Source organism: Sebastes umbrosus, chromosome 10 (assembly GCF_015220745.1).
Source record: "Sebastes umbrosus isolate fSebUmb1 chromosome 10, fSebUmb1.pri, whole genome shotgun sequence".
NCBI lineage: Eukaryota > Metazoa > Chordata > Actinopteri > Perciformes > Sebastidae > Sebastes > Sebastes umbrosus.
In genome coordinates, this window is record NC_051278.1 from 30,203,495 (window position 1) to 30,225,160 (window position 21,666).

Here is a 21,666-nt window from a genome sequence, read left to right on the forward strand (position 1 = left end):
ACCATGTCATATTAGCTTGTTGGGAAAAACGCTAAATAACTCCGCTAAATTTTGGCAAGGAAAAACTGTCATGGCCATTTTCAAAGGGGTCCCTTGACCTCTGACCTCAAGATATGCGGATGAAAATGGGTTCTCTGGTAACCACAAGTCCAATTTATGCTATTTAATGCCACTGTAAGATATATGTTAATGCCACATTCATGTCTCGTGAGTCGTGTACACAGCTAGTGGGGAAACTCTGATTTTTCGGAGAGGTCTCATGTATCAGGCTCGGCCCTTAATAATACGAAATTGCCAGAAAAAGCAAACAAGCATGGACACCTCTATTCAGCTAAAATTCATCATTTGAGTTAATTAAAACCACATTTACAGTACAGTGTCTTCAACTCTCAGATGACCAACTCCGCAGCTGTCTCGAGTTGTCTGATGATGTAAACGTTTGAAAGTGTCGGGTCATGGAGACAGACCTCCTGCAGTGACAGAGAAATAAATCTAAAGCTTACAGATTAGAAAGATTAGAAATGTGAAAGATTGAAAGGAGGCTTGAAGTGTCGGTGCTTGTGTCATCAGCCCGCTTTGACTTGTGACATTTGACCTCCGTCCTCACTGCTGCTCGCTTGAAAATCCACGGAGGAGAAACGGCGTCTGAATCTGCTGTGAGTTGTAAATGTGTCTGGTTAGAAAAGAAAGTGACAGAAATCACTGGAGTATAAAAACGCACATATTCAACAGCTGTGTGGGTGTATGAGCGTGGGGGGGTCACACCCTCTCCTCCTTGTGCAACTTCCTCCGGCGACTGGGTCGTCATGGCAACTGAGCCAGAGTTCAGCTGAGGAAACACTCCGATATACTGTACACACACACGCGCACACGCATGTACGCACGCACTCACGCACTCACGCACTCAAACAATAACCCTTGGGCCTGTGGGATATAAACTAAGTTGTGTTGCAGACAGCAGGTGGGTGCTGTCAGACTGCAGTTCATCTGTGTGTGTGCGTGTGAGAGAGAGAATATTTACTGCAGTGGTTTAGATTTAGTCTGCTTTGACAGACACAGGAAACCTCTCCCATACAAACACACTCACACCAGCTTTCCAGGAACAATGAGCCAATGGGATGCTGAGAACACACACACACACACACACTCAGAGGAAACACGTACACATCCAAACACACCTGCAGGACTCAATCCTGCTGCTCGGACTGTCAGACACTGTAATGTTGCATTCACACCAAGAGCGAAGCGAATATTTGTCTCGATGTACTCCGAAGTGAGTCGGACCGTCGGTATCATTTGTGTTCATTCGCGCTAGACGCACCAGACGGGGGTAGAAGGGGCTTGTCTCCATATATACCAACAACTTTTCTTTCCTCCATTTCCGCCATCAACCATGGAAGAAATAACCACTGTCGCTGCTTTGTACATGTTGTAGAAGTCCCAGATATGTCAGAAAACCAGACGACGTCATGTCTCTGGGTTCATAACGTCACCCGGCGGCAAGCTGTATACACATACAGCACCATGCACTGACTGTATCTAGCAAACCACACGTCACTACTGCGGTACGAACCCAAAATAAACAGACTGTGCTGTGATTTGATTGCAATAAACAGATCAAAATGATGCCGAAATAACTACATAATGATGCCAATTTGTAAAAAAAGTCTGAATTCATGCTCTGTCAGGTCTGTCCGCAAGACGACAAGCAAACAGCTTTTAAAATGCTTGTTTTCTGAATGGAGTTTGGATGGACCAGTGCCACTCAACATAAAGTCATCTAGGTATAAATACAGTATGCTGATGATGTTGTTGTTTCTACCATAGACAGTCTGTGGTTTATACACATACATTTATAAACAGAGTTTGGTCCGGTGTCTGTACAGATATGATGTACTAACGTAGCTCTGGGTGACCACAGACAGTTACAATATTTTTTTCCTCTATTTCTGATTCAATGTCATCAAGACGTCAGTTATGTCAGGAGGAGAATCTCAACGCCGACAGGCTTTCGTGAACCAGCGTCACACAAATTTCTCGCTCAAGTTAATATATTTCAACTCACGCGAATGACGCAAATTTTGCACTTACTACCCAGAGCTTTCTTTTTCCTCTCACGCTCTGACTCAGTGGATGGCGCTTTGCCTCAGTTGTCATCGTGTTCTCCAACCCATTGCATTTTGTTGCCTCTTCCACTGACCACTGGTTTCTCTGTCTCTCTCTCGTCCAGATGAGCGTGAGGCGGTGCAGAAGAAGACCTTCGTCAAATGGGTGAACTCGCACCTATCCAGGGTTTCCTGTCGGATCACCGACCTCTACATGGACCTGAGAGACGGACGCATGCTCATCAAGCTGCTGGAGGTCCTGTCGGGAGAGAAACTGGTAGGTTTCATCACTTCATTCTGAAAGGGGAGCAGAGGGGGTTGTTGAAGCCTCACACCTGAACAGCAGCATTTTAGGGAATCCTCTTGTCCTTGCTGGCAATTTTACCCGTTGGTCTCATGTTGGGGTAAGCCCATATTGTCTTGATGACACAAATTTAAATTGTGATAGATATGAACAGAGAGATTTTAAATGAGCATCTTGTTCCGCCCTCTAAATAGCGCTGAAGTGAATGTCATTTTAATAGAATTTCTTACATACAAATAAATAATGAATACGGTTATTAAACCAGGAAACATTATAAATGAGGAAAGTTGAAGTTGTAGATGATATTCTTCTCATTTCAAATCAGTCTATGAAAATGATTTTATATAATCTTTTTTCAGGGCAAGAGATAAAAATAATACACATCACATATCAATTATCCATCTTTGAGTCCCTCTGAATTGCACTCTTGCTTGTGTACTGTAACATATTATAGAATAGGCAGACAGCATCTACATTTGACACATCTAAAATCATTGTTTTGAGTAAACACGTCTCATTAATTAAAGCGTAAAACAGTCAAAAACCTTTTTTCCATTATATGATTATTGTCTTCAGCGGTGACCTTGCCTCCCTGGCTGCACACAGACAGCTGTTGGATGTCTCCACTCTCCCACTCTGCTTATCTGGTTGTTTGAACACTGACTTTCATGACTCTAACAATCAATAACCAGGAATCACCAAACTCTCTCTGTGTCTCTCTGTTACACCGCAGTGTGTGTTGTTAAACTGGCAGCAGTTCAGTTATATGAACTTATATTAACTCCATTAACACCATTTAACATTTAGTTTAGTTCACTGAGGAAAATAGATGTACCACTAATAAAACACTACTCTGTTTATTCAGTTGTGGTGGATCATAACTTAGTTACTGTATGTTATAGCTTATAGCTCTCTAGCAAGTTAGTGAGGGATAACAGAGACAAGCTCCAGGGCAGAGATGACAAGAAGTTGTTGTGCAGTAAACTGCACCAACCGCAGAAAAGATGGATTGATAATGTTTAATATTCCGAGGATATCACACGCCTTTGTTAAAAAGTGAAGGAGATTATGGATGCAGGCCTGGTGGACAAAAGCATTCTAGTCACAGAGAGCTAGCAAAGCAGCGGATGTTCATGGCGAGCTGTCATGCTCCAACGATTGATAAAAATGAACTCACCAACAACAGGGTGATCGACCCAAACTCTAAGGAAATTCGACGGGAGTGTCAACCAAACAGACCCTGGTGGATGAACACCTTTCACTGCAACAAGTAAACATATAAAACATTTAACATTAAGGAATTAAAGTCACAGCCTGAAGTCTGGTCATCTCTTCGGCTTTCAGACAATAGAACATAGGCAGCAGTGTTCTGTATTTTGTCTAATAAAGGATTACATTAATTAGAATTCATGGTTTTTACGGTGTGGTGGATAATAAACATGCCCATTCATGTTCATTAACCTTCATGTTTACTTCCTGTTAGGTGGTTTAATAAGTGGATAAATCTGAGATTGAATTAAAACGTGTCTGATGGTCTGACATACAGCAGGATCAGATCCTCAGTGGTTGAACTCATTCTACTTTTACACTTGTGTTGTTGTTGATTTGGCCTTATTTGTCTACTAACTTTCCAAATGTATAATGTGTAATGATGGAATATTTAATGAATCAGCCAAAGCTACAGCAGTCTGCCTTTGACCAACAATACGTTTATGATTGAGCTGTTTGTAGATTCAGATGCATTTAAGGCGCTATTGATAACATTGATAACATTCAGCCACTAGATGTAGCACTTCCCCGTTCCATTGCATTCACTTCACAACAAGTGGTTGCCAGCTTGTTGTACAACCTGCATATTTAACAGTCAAGAGGAGCGGGACTCAGACCAGGGCTCCACAATACGACCATTTTGGATGCATACAGTATGTGACCAAAAATCTGTCGAGTGCGACTTAATACTGTATTTTCATTGGGCTCACCGGTGCACCTGACATTTAGCAGATCTGTCTCTGTGTGCGTATATGTGTCAAACTGCGCCCTGTACTCCTCCTCGAGCAACATCGCAACCATAAAACATACCGGTAATTCAAAACGAAGAGAACTCATGAACGGCCCAGCCCAGACCGGCATTACCGACGCCACCGGTCGGTAATGCCGTCGGGTGGCGTGTGTCTGGCATCTCTAGTCTAGCTTGCGCTGCGGAGCAGTGCAGGTTTCCATCCTGCGCTACTACGCCATCACCATGGCAACAGGAATAAATTACTGTTGGACTGGCTGAGCTTTGTCTTTCCTATCTGTCTTCCTATACCAGGGTGACTGCAGCTCTTGAAAAATGTTAAAAAGCATTGAAGCATTTTGTTTCCTCAAAAAAAAAAAAGCATCTAGAAGGCATTAAAAAGTTTCTTGGCTGCCGTAGGCTGTAATGTTACTTATAAAATATTTCTGTATGTCAGGAGACCTCTAAACTGAACTGAAAGTAGGATTGTCGTGACGGTGGATTGTGCTGCAGGAGGCCGTTCAATTATTTTTTGTGGAGTTTCAGTCAAACACGGTCACTACTGCAGCTACAGCAGCTATAGGGAGCTCGTCCTAGAATTCACAACTTTTTAACTGGTTAATCCATCCATCAGCTTTCTGCCGCTATGTCACGTCGATTGACTAATTAGTAGGGCTGTCAGTTGATTAAAATATTGAATCACGATTAATTAATCGCACGTTTTTATCTGTTCAAAATGTACCTTAAAGGGAGATTTGTCAAGTATTTAATTCTCTTAATAACATGCATGTTGATGAATGCAGACCATTATGCTGCTTTATGCAAATGTATGTATACAGTTAATTTTGGAAATCAATTAACAACACAAAACAATAACAGATATTGTCCAGAAACCCTCACAGGTACTGCATTTAGCATAAAACAATATGCTCAAATCATAACATGGCAAACTGCAGCCCAACAGGCAACAACAGCTGTCAGTGTGTCAGTGTGCTGACTTGACTATGACTTGCCCCAAACTGCATGTGATTATCATAAAGTGGGCATGTCTGTAAAGGGGAGACTCGTGGGTACCCATAGAACCCATTTTCATTCACATTATGGGACCCCTATGAAAATGGCCATGACAGTTTTTCCTCGCCAAAGTTTAGCATACGTTCAGAGTGTTATTTAGCCTCCTTCGCGACAAGCTAGTACGACATGGTTGGTACCGATGGATTCCTTGTTTTTTTTAGTTTCATATTAAAGGAATTATTGGTGTTGAAACAAATTATTGGCATTATTATCGCGTTAAATTTGACAACCCTATTAATTAAGATTACTAGGGATTCTTGTTATATACTGCTGGAGAAGCACTGAAAAATGTGATCTAATAAATAAGTCTGGGTCACGTCGTCCCTACTGGTTTTCTATCATCCATCCATCATCATGATCGCATAAAATGTTATTTTACGGGCTATTAAAAATGTCTAAAACAGTCTTAAATTCAACTTGGTGAACTCTGCAGAAACCCTGTCCAAATGTATCCTCACACACACACACACACACACACACACACACAGACACACACACACACACGGATTCAGGCTGTTTTTCTTGCTGTCTAACTCAAAGACATTTAAACTCGCTCAGACGGTCCCAATTTCACCCCCCGCCTTGTGACTTCCAGCGCTACGAGCCAAACTCCCCTCTTCTTCTTTTTCTTCGTTTTTCTTTTTCTTCTTGGCCGTCTCTCCTTAGCTCTCTTCTCTCTCTGAGCTCTCTGCTGTCATCCGGCCTTTTCACAACCTGTCAAACACACAGAGAGAGAAAACAGCCGCACAGTCAGCCAGGAATTAGAATGCACTCTATTTTCTGAGTTATCTCACATTTATGGTATACTTTATTTCATTGTGTTACAGCTGTTGTTTTTGGTTGTTTGTTTGGCGGCGTATAGACAGCCAGAGAATCTGTGGCATTTTGTTTGCTCATGGAGGAGGACGTCAGGAGAGAGAGAGAAAAGAGAGAGGAATAATGTGTGGAAATGGAGAGAGAAAGAGAGGAAAAAGGATAGCAGTGAAGCAGAGTGATAGTGAAGTGGTGAGCAGGATGGATGGAGGGAATAACAGTGGGAGACAGTGTGGGGGGGCTGTAAGAGTTGTGAAAGAAGTCATTGAGTAACTTTGAGGGTTTACATGGAGCCAAAACGCCTCCAGGAGCAGCAGAAGAATCTGAGAGCGAGCGTCTGTTTTCCAAACTGCAGACGCAGGATTTAAAGGAATATTCCAGTTCATCATTTCTGTTGGTGTTTTTTCGTAGTTGTTTCCTTGCGTATTTTACTTAGTTTACATACTTATTTTAAGCCCAACCATGACGTTTGCATAAAGCAAGCATATTTATCCACTCCCATGTTGATAAGAGTATTAAATACTTGAAAAATCGCCCTTTAAGGTACATTTTGAACAGATACAAAATGTGGGATTAATTTGCGATTAATCACGTTTAACTATGGACAATCATGCGATCGATTGACAGCCCTAGTTCTGATATAACTGATGCTATTGCAGCATCTATGATAACCTCTTCATGAGCCGGCATCGTTGTTTAGAACGAACAGTCACCTCTCCATGTCGTCTCACACGATATGGTCTCGCACACCTAAACCACGCCCGTAGCTGCAGCAGCTCCTCACAGGATGCTGATCGGCCCGTGATTTGGCGAGCCGGACACAAACGGATTACTCGGAGCCTGAAGAGATGGATTTTCGTGTGACATTTGATCCCACAATTTTCGCGAGATCTTGCGAGAATCCAGCTGCCGTGCAGGGTTACGACAACGGAGCTCTATGGCACAGAGGAAGAAGATACATTTTAGTTTTTTTATCATGGGGTTTGTTGATAATGAGAATAATATAGAATATCATCAGCCTTTGGGTTCATTTTACAAACGGTGGATGTTAATCGATTATTGTTTGCTTCTATGGAATAACGTGCTGATCTCTGAATCTCTGCGTGGGTTTGTTGGATCTGTGACTCCAGCAGACAACAGTCCAAAATCCCCCTGGTTTGAGTCCAGATGCCTGGATCACTGAGTGACTTTTGGCCGGGCGGTGTTTATGTGTCTGTGTGAGGAAAAGCAAAGACAGCCGTGTTATTGTTGGACGGAGTCCTGGTTGTAGTTTCGGATGGTCAGTGTTGGACAGAGGACATGTGGTGTGGACGGCCTGCAGGATGTAACATCGCCGCTCTGACAGCTCAGACATTTATTTGATTGTAGTTATTTATTATTACGGCGTTTAGTTTTATTTATATATTCAAACAGCATCACCCTAAACATGACGGTGTCATCCAAAGGAATCATTTTCAACCGTAGACCACCTGCGAGATGTAAAGTCATTTAAAACAGACAGACATCAAGACAAAAAAAACCATGATTATGATAATTAAAAAGTACAACAAAAGAGAATATTTTCTGACAGCAGTTTGTAACAGAGCCTCACCTGAAATAAAGACTGTGTCCACTAACTTCAGAAGAAATTGTTTAAAAAATATGTATAAAACTTTACGAGCTGCTGAATGTATAAAATATTACCATCATCTTTTACAAAATTTTGAGAAAACTCCTCAAGTCTTTCAAAATACCCTTTTTATCAAACTTCTTCATCAGTCATATTCAGGCGAGGATGCACGGCAGAGGAAGAGGAGAGGAAGCAGTCAAAGAGAAGGCTGAAGTTAGTTTGATAATCACCAGCTGGTCACACCTTTCCTTCAGTTTACAGGTAGATATTGACCAGATGGACTTGTGTGTCATTGTTATTAGATCCGTGTTAATTGCATCAGCGCTCCGCTCCTCCAGAACATCCTGTTACTTTAATCCTCCACGTATCACTCAGACATAATACAGAGGCTGGTTCAAACACAGATGGACTTTTTAAAAAAGATATTGCAGCTCTTTCATATAACAGTATGGATATAATAAACTCTGTATACAACAAAAGAATAGAATTTAAGCCAAGCACTAAGAGTAAGATAAAACGATCCACCTCTTTGATCTGTTCAGGAAATACCAAGCACCGCCCACCCGCCGGAGCAAGCTTTCTCATTTTACAGCTAAACAGTACACTACAATATCTTTCTGACAGCATTTGAGGAGAGAAATAGGCATTACAGTAACATAATGTTGATTCATATTTGATCAGCGCTGCCTAGTTTGGCCGTTTGATCGGAGTTTGTATGTCATTGACAGCTGCCTCCTTTGAATGAACAGCCAATAGGAGCGCTCTCTCTCTCTCTGATATGACCTGTGATTGGCCAAAGTCTCCCGTCACAGAGCCATGAGGAGGTGAAGAAGTGTAGTTATCGCTCAGAACACTTGAATTGCAATATGCTGAAAGGTTATTTGGGAATTTTTGCCCGATGATGCAAAAAATATTCTGCTTACTGCAGCTTTAATTTCCGTTCTACCTAAAAAACCCTGGTAGTACTCCTCTCTCTCACCCACGGTGGATTTTCTGTTGTTGTTTACTGGTTGTTTGTTGTGTAACTGCAGAGCTGTCAGACCTGTCTGATGCAGGACTGGAGCTCTGCAGTAAAGCAGGTTATCATAGCGACATAGTAATAATAATAATATCTGACTCCTCTTCATTCATCATATTTCATTCTGTCAGCTGGAAAACCTCACAGACACTCTGAAGTGATGCCAACACGTCCTGTCTGTTATCACAGTACCATTTCCATCTTCTTTCTGTATTTGTTTGTGGACACCAGTTATCTCACCTTCACAGCTTTTTTTCCAAAACTAAATCTCTCAATATGATTTATTAGATAAGACCAATAAAGATTCCTTTATTTCACTTCATTTATTACAGCGGTCAAACTGCTAATATCCAGTGAGTTTGTACTGTAGAATTGAAATTCACAGAGCCTGTCAATAACTGTAATATAAGGTTTATAAGAGGTTGTTTTGTCTGACTGTGATGGGCTCTCTGAAGGAGTGGTGGTTGTAGATGTGGACAATAATATTTTAAATTTAAAGGTGCAAGCAGCGATGAACGGGCCCTCGCATCTTCTGGCGGGTCGGGGTACTGGCGGGACGCCGATTCCAATGAACCCGGAACTCTTGGATTATGTACAGTGGAGTTACAACAACTTCCTGTTTCATGGTGAATGGCTCAAAACGGCCGCCCACCACGGTCAGGTCGTTGAGTGAAAACTCACCATTTGAATAGCTTTTCATCCTTAAGGTCTTAAGATGGTCCTGACCAAATTTCAAGTCGATCTGATTAAATCTGCAGGAGGAGTTTGTTAAAGTACACGGCCTATAAAATGCCAAAAATGGGCAAAAAACGCACATTGAATTCAAAATGACTTCCTGTTGGGTTTTTCGGTATACCTACAAGAGGCTTTTTTTGTGCTTCTCCACATGTTACATCTGCCTTCCAAATTTCATACATGTAGGTGAAACCAGAACGAGGGGCGCAATTTTTCCAACTTTGTAGGGGGCGCTAGTGAGTCATTTTGCAACACCCAAGCCCGAGACCCTTAAAATATCTAATTTTTCACCGCGTCTGATAAGTGTGCCAAGTTTAACAACTTTTCAAGAATGTTTTTTGTGAAAAATAAAAAGAAGAATTCCTACAGTTTCAATAGGGCCTTCGCTGGCCCAACGTTGTCGGTGCTCGGGCCCTGAATATAAATATTCAACAATCATTCCAGGTTTGATAATCTGTAAACCGTTGTTTGTTTTTTGAGTCATTTAATGTAAAACTCATCACAGCATGTACAGAGTACATTACAGAAGAAGTTGGTTTTCACTTCCCAGTTCTTCAGATCACACAGCTGTTCTGGTCCTTGCTTGTGCAACTAAACATCTTTTTGTTTCTGAATCAATGAGCAGCAACATTTGGTTCATGGCCGTAGTTTTGCCAAACATACATGTAAACTAGATAAATGTGAGCTAATATTTTTATTCCTATAACTATTAACAGCTGTTTTCCTGTTTTTGGATGTTTCTACTGAGATTATACAGTAGTTTGATAATATTGTTTAGTAAAAGTTGTTCTCTTGCATAATAAAACCAACTCAGCAAAGAACACTGTCAAAACAAAATCTGCTATTGATTTTCTTCATCTTCATCTTCATCTTCATCTTCGTCTTCATCTTCGTTTGGCAGCAGGCAGCAGTTCACGGTTCCTTGTTTTTGAAGGTTTTAAATAATCCATGATGTGTTTTTTTTTTTTTCAGCCCAAACCCACCAAGGGCCGGATGAGGATCCATTGTCTGGAGAACGTGGACAAGGCTCTGCAGTTCCTGAAGGAGCAGAGGGTTCACCTGGAGAACATGGGCTCCCACGACATCGTAGACGGAAACCACCGCCTCACCCTGGGGCTCATCTGGACCATCATCCTCCGCTTCCAGGTAAGAGGCAGCCGCGCCAGTTTGCATCACGAGATGAGGTAAATGCACTCGGTGACATCTGCTGAAATTGGATGATGATGTGGGTGATTTGGTCCTTCACCTTCCGTTTTCAAGTGACAGGGCATTGTGCCATTTTGTATCCATAAATGAGTCGAGCAAATGGAGTCGGTCTGGGCCCTATCTAGGCCATTCTAGTATTCTAATTAAGTTCACTACTTCACTACTTTGGGCGTCCTCTCGGCTGTAGTTAATGGTTTGCTGTTACTATTTTGCATCCCAGTCATGTTAAACATCTAAAATGTGGCATTACTTTTAACATCCAAATAACAGAATGTCACAAACTGTGATATCTGTGTGTCCCACCTGAGTCATTTGCTTATAGTGAATTGGTCACTGTTTTAATTTGCATCCCCAAATACGTTTTACACATTTTGTAACATGTTCTCAACTGAACATGTCATTATGCGTGCCATTTGGATCCTTATACTCTGGACAGCATCTATTCCTTATACCAAAAGAAGTTAAAGGAGTACGGGGTCAATTTACTTATTTTGCATCCCAAAATGGGATAAATTAGTTCAGTTTGGTCAGCTGAGATCCTGATAGTGTGGCCTCATCTGGGCCATCGGATTCCATTTTGATATAATGGGCTGCATTGCTATTTTGGATCCCAAAAGTAATAAAAAATCCATGTGGACAACTTCAGTATATTCATATCAGAGCAGTAGGCCTCTCATGTACGGCCCTCATACTCCATCTCAAGTTGCTTGCTCAAAGGGGATGCAAAATAGCACAAATATAATCAGTTTGATATACTGTGCTGAAAATGTTTATATCAACAGAGTGAGGGTCAGCCAACAGTTTATTCAGCTAGTTGTTTCTGGCAGCCTCATTGACATAAATGGGGTTGGACAAAATAATAGAAACACCTTTTAGTATAAGGTCAAACAAAATGACAACAAAATGACTATTTAACGTTTATCAGCTGTACCTAATAAATTGGCAACACTGTGTCGAGTGTGTTAAGATGTTAATCATAAAGCATAAAATTAATCATCACTTATATTTGTAATTAAAAGATAAAGTTCCTTATTATTTCTGCAGATATGCAAGCAGTCGGTGTAATGTTAAATCCCTCATAATCCTGAAAATGTGACATCTTTAATCACGTACTGAAAGATTAGTTCCATTTAATGACTTTATATTTTACTGTTATTTGGACATTTCAAATGTCTTTTTTAAAGTGAGAAGACTGTTCAGCTGCTCCTTCGCTTTGTCACGTCCCTGAGCTTTTTTTCTTTATCTGCTTCAAACGCATTCTTTCAGTGAAACACACTGAAATACCAGTCAGAAAAACACTCGTTATTTTTACTGTATGGCGATCTGGTTGTCTTGTCACTCGGGTGATGATGTCATCATCAGGGACAGTGAACAGTTGGGTGAAAAGGATTTAGCTTTTATAAGCCGTGAGGATTAAAAAACTCTTTTTAGTGGTTTTAAATCCTGCAGCGGGTGAAATGGAGCCGAGGGCAGATTGACAGCAGGACCTGTGTGTGTGTGTGTGTGTGTGTGTGTGTGTGTGTGTGTGTGTGTGTGTGTGTGTGTGTGTGTGTGTGTGTGTGTGTGTGTGTGTGTGTGTGTGTGTGTGTGTGTGTGTGTGTGTGTGTGGGCGTGTCATGTATGCTTTGATGGTGTTGATGATGTTGCTGATTTGTGGCTCAGATGTGGCTCACGCTTCTGTCAGGCTGAAACTGATGTATGTCCGTCAATGAAGGTGAGGTGTCTCGTACTTTCTTATATTAGGTTTGAAGACAGTTTGGAAATTAAGGGTCTTTCCTGAATGTGAGGATATTTTTTAGAAAGCAGGGACATGTTTGGACAGGGAGGACAGTTTAAGAAGATGTGGACGTGTTTGGAAAGAGCAGATATTATTTTAGGACTTTTAGAAAGCATTGCCATTTAAAAAAAAAAAAATGTATTCTGAGATTCTAAGATATGACGCCGTTTGAGGTGTTTTTATAAAGTAAGCAGATTTTTACTTGTAACATGTTTGGAAAGTGAGGTTATTTTTTTTTTATAAAGTATGGACATTTTTGGACTGTGCACGTTTGGAAAATTAGGACATCTTTAGAAAGTGTGCACGTTTGGAAAATTAGGACATCTTTAGAAAGTGTGCACGTTTGGAAAGTTAGGACATTTTTGGACAATGAGGACATGTGAAGAAAGTGTGCACAGATTTGGAAAACTGATGATATTTTTTTTGGTATGGACATTTTTTGACAGTGAGGTCACCTTTTGAAAATCAGGACATTTTTGGACACTGAGGACATCTTTGGGAAGTGTGCACATGTTTAGAAACTGAGGATATTTTTTATGAAGTATGGACATTTTTGGACAGTGAGGACATCTTCAGAAAATCAGGACATTTTTGGACAGTGAGGACATGTTTAGAAAGTCTGCACATGTATGGACAGTGAGGACATCTTTAGAAAATGAGATGATGTGTGTTTTTTGTATGTGAATTCAGAGGAATGAGAGTGTCAGTGAGGACGTTTGTGCAGGCAGGGGACACATGTCAGTGGTGGACATCACTCTAGATGGATCACACATGCATGAGTGAAAGACTTTAAAAAGCAACAACTTGGGAAATGTTCAGTCATTGATTTAGTTTTTGGATGCCATGATGTCTGTTTATACTCCTAATCTTTTTACAGCAATGCAAGTGTGTGTTTTTTTTTTTGGGGGGGGAAATATCAAACACAAACCAATCATCCAACCGCAGCAGGGATTTATGTATGATGAATACTTAATGCACAATTTATTGCTGTTAAATGAATCTGTTATTCCCTACATTTGATTATGGTTATTACTTTGTCGGTGATGACATGAAATATTCAAATTGTGTAACGTAAAGTGAACTGATTCTAGTGGTTTTCTTTAGCGTTGTTTCCTCCTCTCCAGGCTGTGGTGTCATTTATCCAGTTGCCTTTATAAATGTCTTTTCAGTAATGAGGTAAAAACTGATTTAATTCAAAGTGCTGCATGAATGCATTTAAATCAACCGTCAAACGTTGAATAAAGTCAAGTTAAAGGTAGGGTTGGTAAAGATTTTAAAAACATGTTTTGTTATATTAGTTGTCTTTGGAGGGAGGCCTGAAGGGACGGACTGTCAGTGTTGCCGACTTGGACTTTTGGAGGTAGTGCTGCTAACTACTTTCACTGGAAAAGAGTTGGCAACACTGCCCCGGGTTTTTAGGTTGGATCATTTTTCCAAAATCTAATGTACTCTTGCTGGTTTGTCAACATTACCAACCCTGCCTTTAATTGTCTTAAACAAGACAATCACAAACAAAATCTAACTTTTCAGTTTGTAAATGAATTTCAAATTTATCTGATGGAAAGATTTTGCGGCTGTCTTTCTCGCTAAAAGTCCGTTACATCGGTTTTAACTCTGTCTGTCTGTGTGTGTGTTTGTGTGTCTCAGATCCAGGACATCAGCGTGGAGACGGAGGACAACAAGGAGAAGAAGTCGGCTAAAGATGCTCTGCTGCTCTGGTGTCAGATGAAGACGGCAGGGTGAGAGTCCACACACGAGTTTAAACATCAGTTTCAGGTTTTATTGTTAGTGCCTCTCCAAAGTTCGGACTACATTTCCCATCAGCCCTGTTGCCTCCTGTTCCTCACCTTGAAGTAACAAATTGCAGCCTTTATCTTTCCACCATTAACCAGAATCTTTAAAAGCTTTAGTTGTGTTTGCTGTGCAAAGTAACGTCCAACAGTCCCTCAGTGACGGTCCCGTTAGTTTAGTTTTACTGACATCGCTAAATTATTGCGATGTGATATGGAAAAGACGAAGAGTGCGTCGTTAAATACCGTTTCCAGTAGCGTTGGTCCGACATGAGAACCTGACGAGCTTTGTTTCCTCTTCCTGTCCAGATATCCAAACGTCAACATCCACAACTTCAGCACCAGCTGGAGAGACGGGATGGCCTTCAACGCTCTCATCCACAAACACAGGTATTACTATTACTACTAATACTACTACTACTACTACTACTACTACTACTACTACTACTACTACTACTGCTACTACTACTACTACTACTACTACTAGTACTACTACTACTACTCTAGTTCATTGAATCATTTTACATTCATTGTTCATCGATAATAATGTTCATTTGGGACCAAACATTAGTGAAAGCACTTTCATTGTTCTCATACAGGCAGAAGATTGTAGCATATGTTTGAAGTTCACCTTTTTCTAATAAAAACTGCATTTTCAACGCATGCAAAATATTTAATCACGATTAATCACATGATGATCCATATTTAAAGCTTCAATAGGCAGAACATTTTTGGAATCATTGGGCAAAAAATTCCATAATAACCTTCTGAGAGATAACTGGACTTTTGCACTTTAGAAAATCTAGCCCGTGACGGGAGACTTTGGCCAATCACGGGTCATTTCAGAGACAGAGAGAGCGTTCCTATTGGCTGGTGGGTGGTGCTCGGTATTTCCTCAACTGATCTCAACATTGCTGCCGGGTCACAAACTTTCTCATTTTACAGCTAAACAGTACACTACAAGATGTTTCTGAGAACATTTGAGGAGAGAAATAGGCATTACAGTAACAGAATATTGATTCATATTTGATCAGCGCTGCCTAGTTTGACCGTTTGGTCGGAGTTTGCGAGTGATTGACAGCTGCTCAGAGACGACAAGGCTCCAGCTCGGCTCTGATCGGTTGTTTTCCTCCGGTCTGTGAACTCTTGCAGATGCCATTAGGAGCACCGGAGGACACAGAGGCACATGATTTTTTCAGATTACATGTCTCATGCACTACTGTCAGGATGTAGTGACCGTTTTATAAAAATAACTCTTTTTAATCATATTTGCTCCGTTTCTACCCACTGCAGCTTTAAGGCACATTTTGAACTGATAGAAAATGTGCAATTAATTTGTGATTAATCGTGATTAACTGTGGACAATCATGCGATCAATCACGATTGACAACCCTACACTGAACAGAAGTGGAGCGTCTTTGGACTTAAAGAAAATGAAGTTTTCTTTTTTTCTATCTGCTGCGGGACTGTTCTCAATACTATTTGGAGTAGTGTGCATAAAGACATGTTTTAAGTCTTAGTTTGGTTTGAGGGAAACAGTCTGCTGACTGATCAGCTGAGACTCTGCAGTTATTAAAGGACAGACTGTCTGCAGTGGTACGGCACAGCATGAGGAGCGATGTGATGTTGTTTATGGATAATAAAGTGGTGATGAGATAGTTTCTCTTTAAAGCTACTTTGTGTAGAATGTTTCACATGATTATAGCAGCATTCAAACCGGTCTCATGGCATCACTTTCCGCTGGCGGGCAAGAAAAGCAGAGAGAAAAAAAAAATAGGGCTGTCAAAGTTAACGTGATAATAACACGTTAACATAAATTCATTTTAACGCCACTAATTTCTTTAACGCATTAAAGCAATGTGCGGATTTTAAGGTTGTGAAACTTGCGCTAAATTTTTGGAGAGGAAAAACTGTCATGGCCATTTTCAAAGAGGTCCCTTGACCTCTGACCTCCAGATATGTGAATGTAAATGGGTTTTCTGGGTACCCACGAGTCTCCTCTTTACAGACATGCCCACTTTATGATAATCACATGCAGTTTGGGGCAAGTTATAGTCAAGTCAGCACACTGACACACTGACAGCTGTTGTTGTCTGTTGGGCTGCAGTTTGCCATGTTATGATTTGAGCATATTTCATATTTGAGAGATTTAGATTTGAGCGTTAATGTGTTGAAGAAATGAGTGACGTTAATACTAATTTGCGTTACCGCGTTATTACGGCGTTGACTCTGACGGCCCTGGTTAAGTGGTCATTGATCATTTGTGGTTTTGTGTTCGACTGAAACCTCCACTTGACCTGGAATCGTTGTTTTCTTTCCAGTTGGAACAGTTTAATAGGAAAACACTGAAGACGAGTACAGCTGTATATTAGTCACTTATCCACATCCCGCCAACATTACAAGCGACCAATAGTGAGGTCATATTGTAGGTCACAGCAGCTGAATAAGACCGATGAGAGCAAACTGTAGGGAAGAGTTTCAATCAGAGCCAGGGCTGTCCTCTTGTGTGAGGGAGATAATGTCATTGTATTTTAATCTGATTCCAGTATTTTGAGAATAATTTTAGGCCAACAGCATTATAAATAATTAAAGTTTTCACCAGAATCTCCACCAGAGTTTTATCCCTGGCTGTGTTGAGGAGGCTTTGGAGATACATCCTGTAGTCCTCCCCTTTGAGGGAACTCCCGCTGGCTACGAGCTTTTCTCTTTTTCTAATTTTATTAGGCCTCCCACGTCCATCCCATTCTCATGAACGCCATAACCATAACGTCCACTTGAACTCAAGAATGAACTGACTCAAATTTTTAGTGGTCAAAGGTCACTGCGACCTCACAAAACACGTTTAAGAATTCATTCAATTCAATAACTCCAGAATTCATATGCTAATTATGACAATTTCACAAAAATGTCTAACAGGATCAAATGATGAAGTAATGACATTTTGGACTTTGAAATTGACTGGTTGGTGGAGTCACACAACTGTAAGGGGGTCATTCTAGTTTATTAATTATGAAGTGTTTATTGTTGTCTTCAGACCGGACCTGATCGACTTTGATAAGCTGAAGAAATCAAACGCTCATCACAACCTGCAGAATGCCTTCAACCTGGCCGAGCAACACCTGGGCCTCACCAAGCTGCTGGACGCCGAGGGTGAGGGACAACACACACACACACACACACACACGCACACACACACACATAATGGGCTGAAGCCCTGGGCCCCGAGTTCCAGGGGGCCTCACGAGACACGAGCATAAAAATATGTATAACATCAGGGTTTTCCTTGTTATTATGCGGCTGGACGAGCTGACGCACGGCACGGGAAGGGAAGGGGAGAGAGAACGAGGCCGCTGTAATGTATCGATACAATGTTCATGTCCCGCAAAAGCAGTACATAATATCAGCGATGAGAGCGAATCATCTAGTCACTGTGTTAACTAATGCGTGATGATAAGCACTGATTACACGATGTTCATCACACTAATTGAGTGACAAATTAACATTAGGTAGCCTACTGTAGTTGTACCAGAGGACTGTCGCTGCCTGCGTTATAAATGTTTATTTTCTAAACACTGTGAATCCGTAACATGCGTGTGTTTTCGCTGTAGCCCATCTACCATCGCGCACCGCTGTCATCGTCATCAGTTAACTGGCTCCGAGCAGTGAGAAATAAATCAATAACACAACAGTAGTATGTTTTGAACACACCTGGTGCGATTCGGCATCCCTTACTGTCGGATCAGGGCTGAGCATCAGCGGGTTCAGGTGTGTTAGAGCAGAGAGAAGTGCAGCAGGTAGGAGGTGTGGAGGTGTGGAGCTGGGAACCCAGGGTCTAGGCTATAGGCTAGAATGAATATAATCAATGAAACATTACTTCAAAGTTTTCTTAATATGCTCTATTGATTTACTAAATATGATTTCACAGAATTAAATTTTCAGACGAAGGCTGTGATGTGTATAATAATAAAATAATGATTATGTTAAGTGCAGAAAGTTTTGTTTTTAAACTTTTTAGGCGTTATCTATAGTAATAATAATGATCCGAAATGATGTAAAATTGCATAGCTTTATTTCAAAAATCTTCAAGTTTTCTTGGGGGAGGACCCCCAAACCTCTACCCAAGATTTATGACGGTTCTTAGTCTGTGATGTTTGTGGGTTTTTAATTGAAAAGACTGAACTTCTTGTGTTTCCACACAGGCCTGCTGGGCTCAATAACCTTTAACCAATAATCTTTTTCTTGACTTATTGATGTATTGTCTTGTAATGATGAGTTTCATATTCTGTTTACTGATCAGGAGGGCACTCCATTTAATATTTGTCATTGTCTGTTGACGGGGGGGGGTTCTGAATTAAAGTTGCCGTGGCATATTGTGAAGAGATTGGAGGGCCCCCGGGGACCTCGAGTCATATTAAGGCGCCCCTGCACACACACACCTGCATGTTCATACAGTACTGATCTTTGTTTTCTGTGTGTGTGTGTATCCGTAGACATCAGCGTGGACCACCCTGATGAGAAGTCCATCATCACCTACGTGGTGACCTACTACCACTACTTCTCCAAGATGAAGGCGCTGAAGGTGGAGGGGAAGAGAATCGGCAAGGTGACCACCCACCTCCTTATACCTCCCGTATATTCTCACCTCAGCAGACATTAAAGGACCATGCTGGTGTGTTTTTTTTTTTTTTTAAACATGTTTCCTCCTCTGGTTTGTTTTTTCCAGGTTCTGGACAACGCCATCGAGACGGAGAAGATGATCGAGAAGTACGAGTCTCTGGCGTCAGACCTGCTGGAGTGGATCGAACAGACCATCATCATCCTCAACAACAGGAAGTTTGCCAACTCTCTGGTGGGAGTCCAGCAGCAGCTGCAGGCCTTCAACACGTACCGCACAGTGGAGAAACCACCAAAGTCAGTGAATACTGTACACACACACACACTATGAGAACTTTACCATGGTGTATGGTGTTACTGGCTAATCTTAATAGTAATGCTGATTAGCAGTAAGAATCGCGTCTCTAAAGTTTCTAGTATCTTTGGTTTACTTTTTCCCCACTATGTGTCTTTGGTTAGAGAAGTGATAAAAACTAGGCTCAGTCTACACATGTTTTATCCCCGATTCACCCCTCCCGACAACCAGAGGAGAAATCTGGTCTGGGACATGTCGGTACCGATGTCCGGCCCAGATTATCTATTAATGTGAGGGGTTTACAGATCCAGTCTTAAACCTCCCGAAGCTGTTTTCAGAAGAAGTTTTCCCACCAAACCAGCTGAGTCTGAATCGGAGCAGAAATGTAGACAATGTTTCCTGGAAAGAGTCGGAGCAGATCTGATTGGGAAATGATTTCATACCAGCAGCTGCAGTAAAAAGAAGAAACGTGGCGTTTTGTAATTATGAGGGAGGTTCAGACTTTGTGGTTACATCTCCCTGACACACGGCTAAATGAACCTGAAGACAAATGTCCTCACCATCATCAAGCTCAAATGATAAAGTGAGTTTCAAAACAATGTGAAAATTGTAAAAATTTGCGCTAAATATTCACAAACTTAAAGACAGAGTTGACGATGTTCTCTAGTCTCCACTATTTGTTATATTGGTTGAAATGGTCTTTACACCCCGACAGCGATCCATTACTGATGAGCTCTGAAAAAGGAGCGGAAAAGAGACGTCATCTATAGCTGCTGTAATCCTGTAAAAATGTCTACCAATCACTGCCTCGAGGTCCGCTTGGAAAGAACCAATCAGATGCCTCCCTGCTCGTACTCTACCTTTGGCGTGCACCAGCCTGAACTCAAAGCGCGTCGCCGCCGCACGTTTACTGGAGAATGGAAGAGAAAACTCAGCCCTGCAGTAGCACTGCCGCGGTTACTTGTCATGAGGTAGCGTTGTTGAGTTGAGGTCCTCTCTTCGCTCTGTGTCTGTGAAGTAGTTACGGTGCGGCGGTTTATGTTTAATGCATTTATGTCTGTGAGTAGGGAGTGGACACAAAAACATGAACAATAGGCAGTACGGCAGCTCTGCAATTAAGATGAACTTTGTGCAGCTTAAAATGTGTCATTCTTGTAGACTTTATGTTGATTTTTCTCAGTTACTCAGTTTGAGTCGATGAATTAGACTTCACTGTATTGAGCAAGTTTGCCATTATTTTTTCAACTCAGGCGTCGTTCAACCAGAAACTGAGACCAAAGGTCTGAAACTAAAACACAGTGATGTTAAAAATAATATAATGATGTATCATATTCACCGTTTGATTGTGTGTATGTGTGTGCAGGTTCACGGAGAAGGGAAACCTGGAGGTTCTTCTGTTCACCATCCAGAGTAAGATGAGAGCCAACAACCAGAAGGTCTACACTCCTCGAGAGGGCAAGCTCATCTCTGACATCAACAAGGTACTCTATCGCCGTTTCTATTATATATATGGTATATACATTTTCATCATCTAATCTGTCTGTGATCGAGAGAAATGGTTTATTGTTTAAATTCTCCACGTAAATACAGACTATACTTCATTTTAATATTAACAATGTCTTATTTTACTCAGTATTTCATTATCATTTCAACACCTGAGGGAGAGTTCTTCCCATAACATTTGACTTCTATTTATTAAAATAACAATCAAAAAACATAAAGATAACAATGTAAAGTTATTTGCATCAATATGAGAAAATAGTGATTCATTAAATCTACTGTACTTAAAAAATATAAATCAGTATTTACAATGTCAGAGATGTATGTATGAAAAGGAAAATAATAACAGCATAATTAAGATAACAATACAATAATAATAACAATATCCACCTATTGGAATCTTTCAAAACCTATACTTATTAATGTTGTGTTAATACTGATTTGATGATATTGTGTGTGTGTTTGTTTTAGGCGTGGGAGCGTCTGGAGAAGGCGGAGCACGAGCGGGAGCTGGCTCTGAGGACGGAGCTGATTCGTCAGGAGAAGCTGGAGCAGCTCGCCCGACGCTTCGACCGCAAAGCCGCCATGAGAGAGACGTGGCTGAGTGAGAACCAGCGGCTGGTCTCCCAGGTAACACACACACTTCCTTTTTACCATATTCTCATATTTTACAAAAAAATGTCACTATATTTTATATACAAAATATGTGTGATTTTGTGCCGTTGCAATATTATATTGTGAAATATTTTCCTCCAGATCATGTGATAGTATAAACCTGTCAGATTAAGAAGCAGTCAGTTAGTCCTGTTCATGTTCATTGTTATTTTTAA

The 21,666-nt window shown here is 41.0% G+C and overlaps 1 protein-coding gene and 1 long non-coding RNA gene across 5 annotated transcripts in view; one reads left to right on the plus strand and one right to left on the minus strand.

Annotated features, from left to right (window-relative positions):
- Nucleotides 1–21,666, plus strand: part of LOC119495861 (spectrin beta chain, non-erythrocytic 1-like) — a 152,700-nt gene that overhangs the window by 86,169 nt on the left and 44,865 nt on the right. For all 4 annotated transcript variants that reach the window (XM_037782753.1, XM_037782754.1, XM_037782751.1 and 1 more), the window contains 9 exons: nucleotides 2,231–2,382; nucleotides 10,627–10,800; nucleotides 14,285–14,376; nucleotides 14,737–14,817; nucleotides 17,462–17,577; nucleotides 18,918–19,030; nucleotides 19,151–19,338; nucleotides 20,700–20,817; nucleotides 21,308–21,466. In XM_037782753.1, the coding sequence (XP_037638681.1) occupies nucleotides 2,231–2,382; nucleotides 10,627–10,800; nucleotides 14,285–14,376; nucleotides 14,737–14,817; nucleotides 17,462–17,577; nucleotides 18,918–19,030; nucleotides 19,151–19,338; nucleotides 20,700–20,817; nucleotides 21,308–21,466 (1,193 nt within the window). The remainder of the gene's footprint in view (nucleotides 1–2,230; nucleotides 2,383–10,626; nucleotides 10,801–14,284; nucleotides 14,377–14,736; nucleotides 14,818–17,461; nucleotides 17,578–18,917; nucleotides 19,031–19,150; nucleotides 19,339–20,699; nucleotides 20,818–21,307; nucleotides 21,467–21,666) is intronic.
- LOC119495862 lies at nucleotides 214–14,253 on the minus strand. The gene is made up of 4 exons (XR_005208583.1): nucleotides 13,990–14,253; nucleotides 11,542–11,545; nucleotides 7,052–7,059; nucleotides 214–224 (listed from the first exon to the last, which is right to left on the minus strand). It is a non-coding gene; the product is annotated as an uncharacterized LOC119495862 (long non-coding RNA).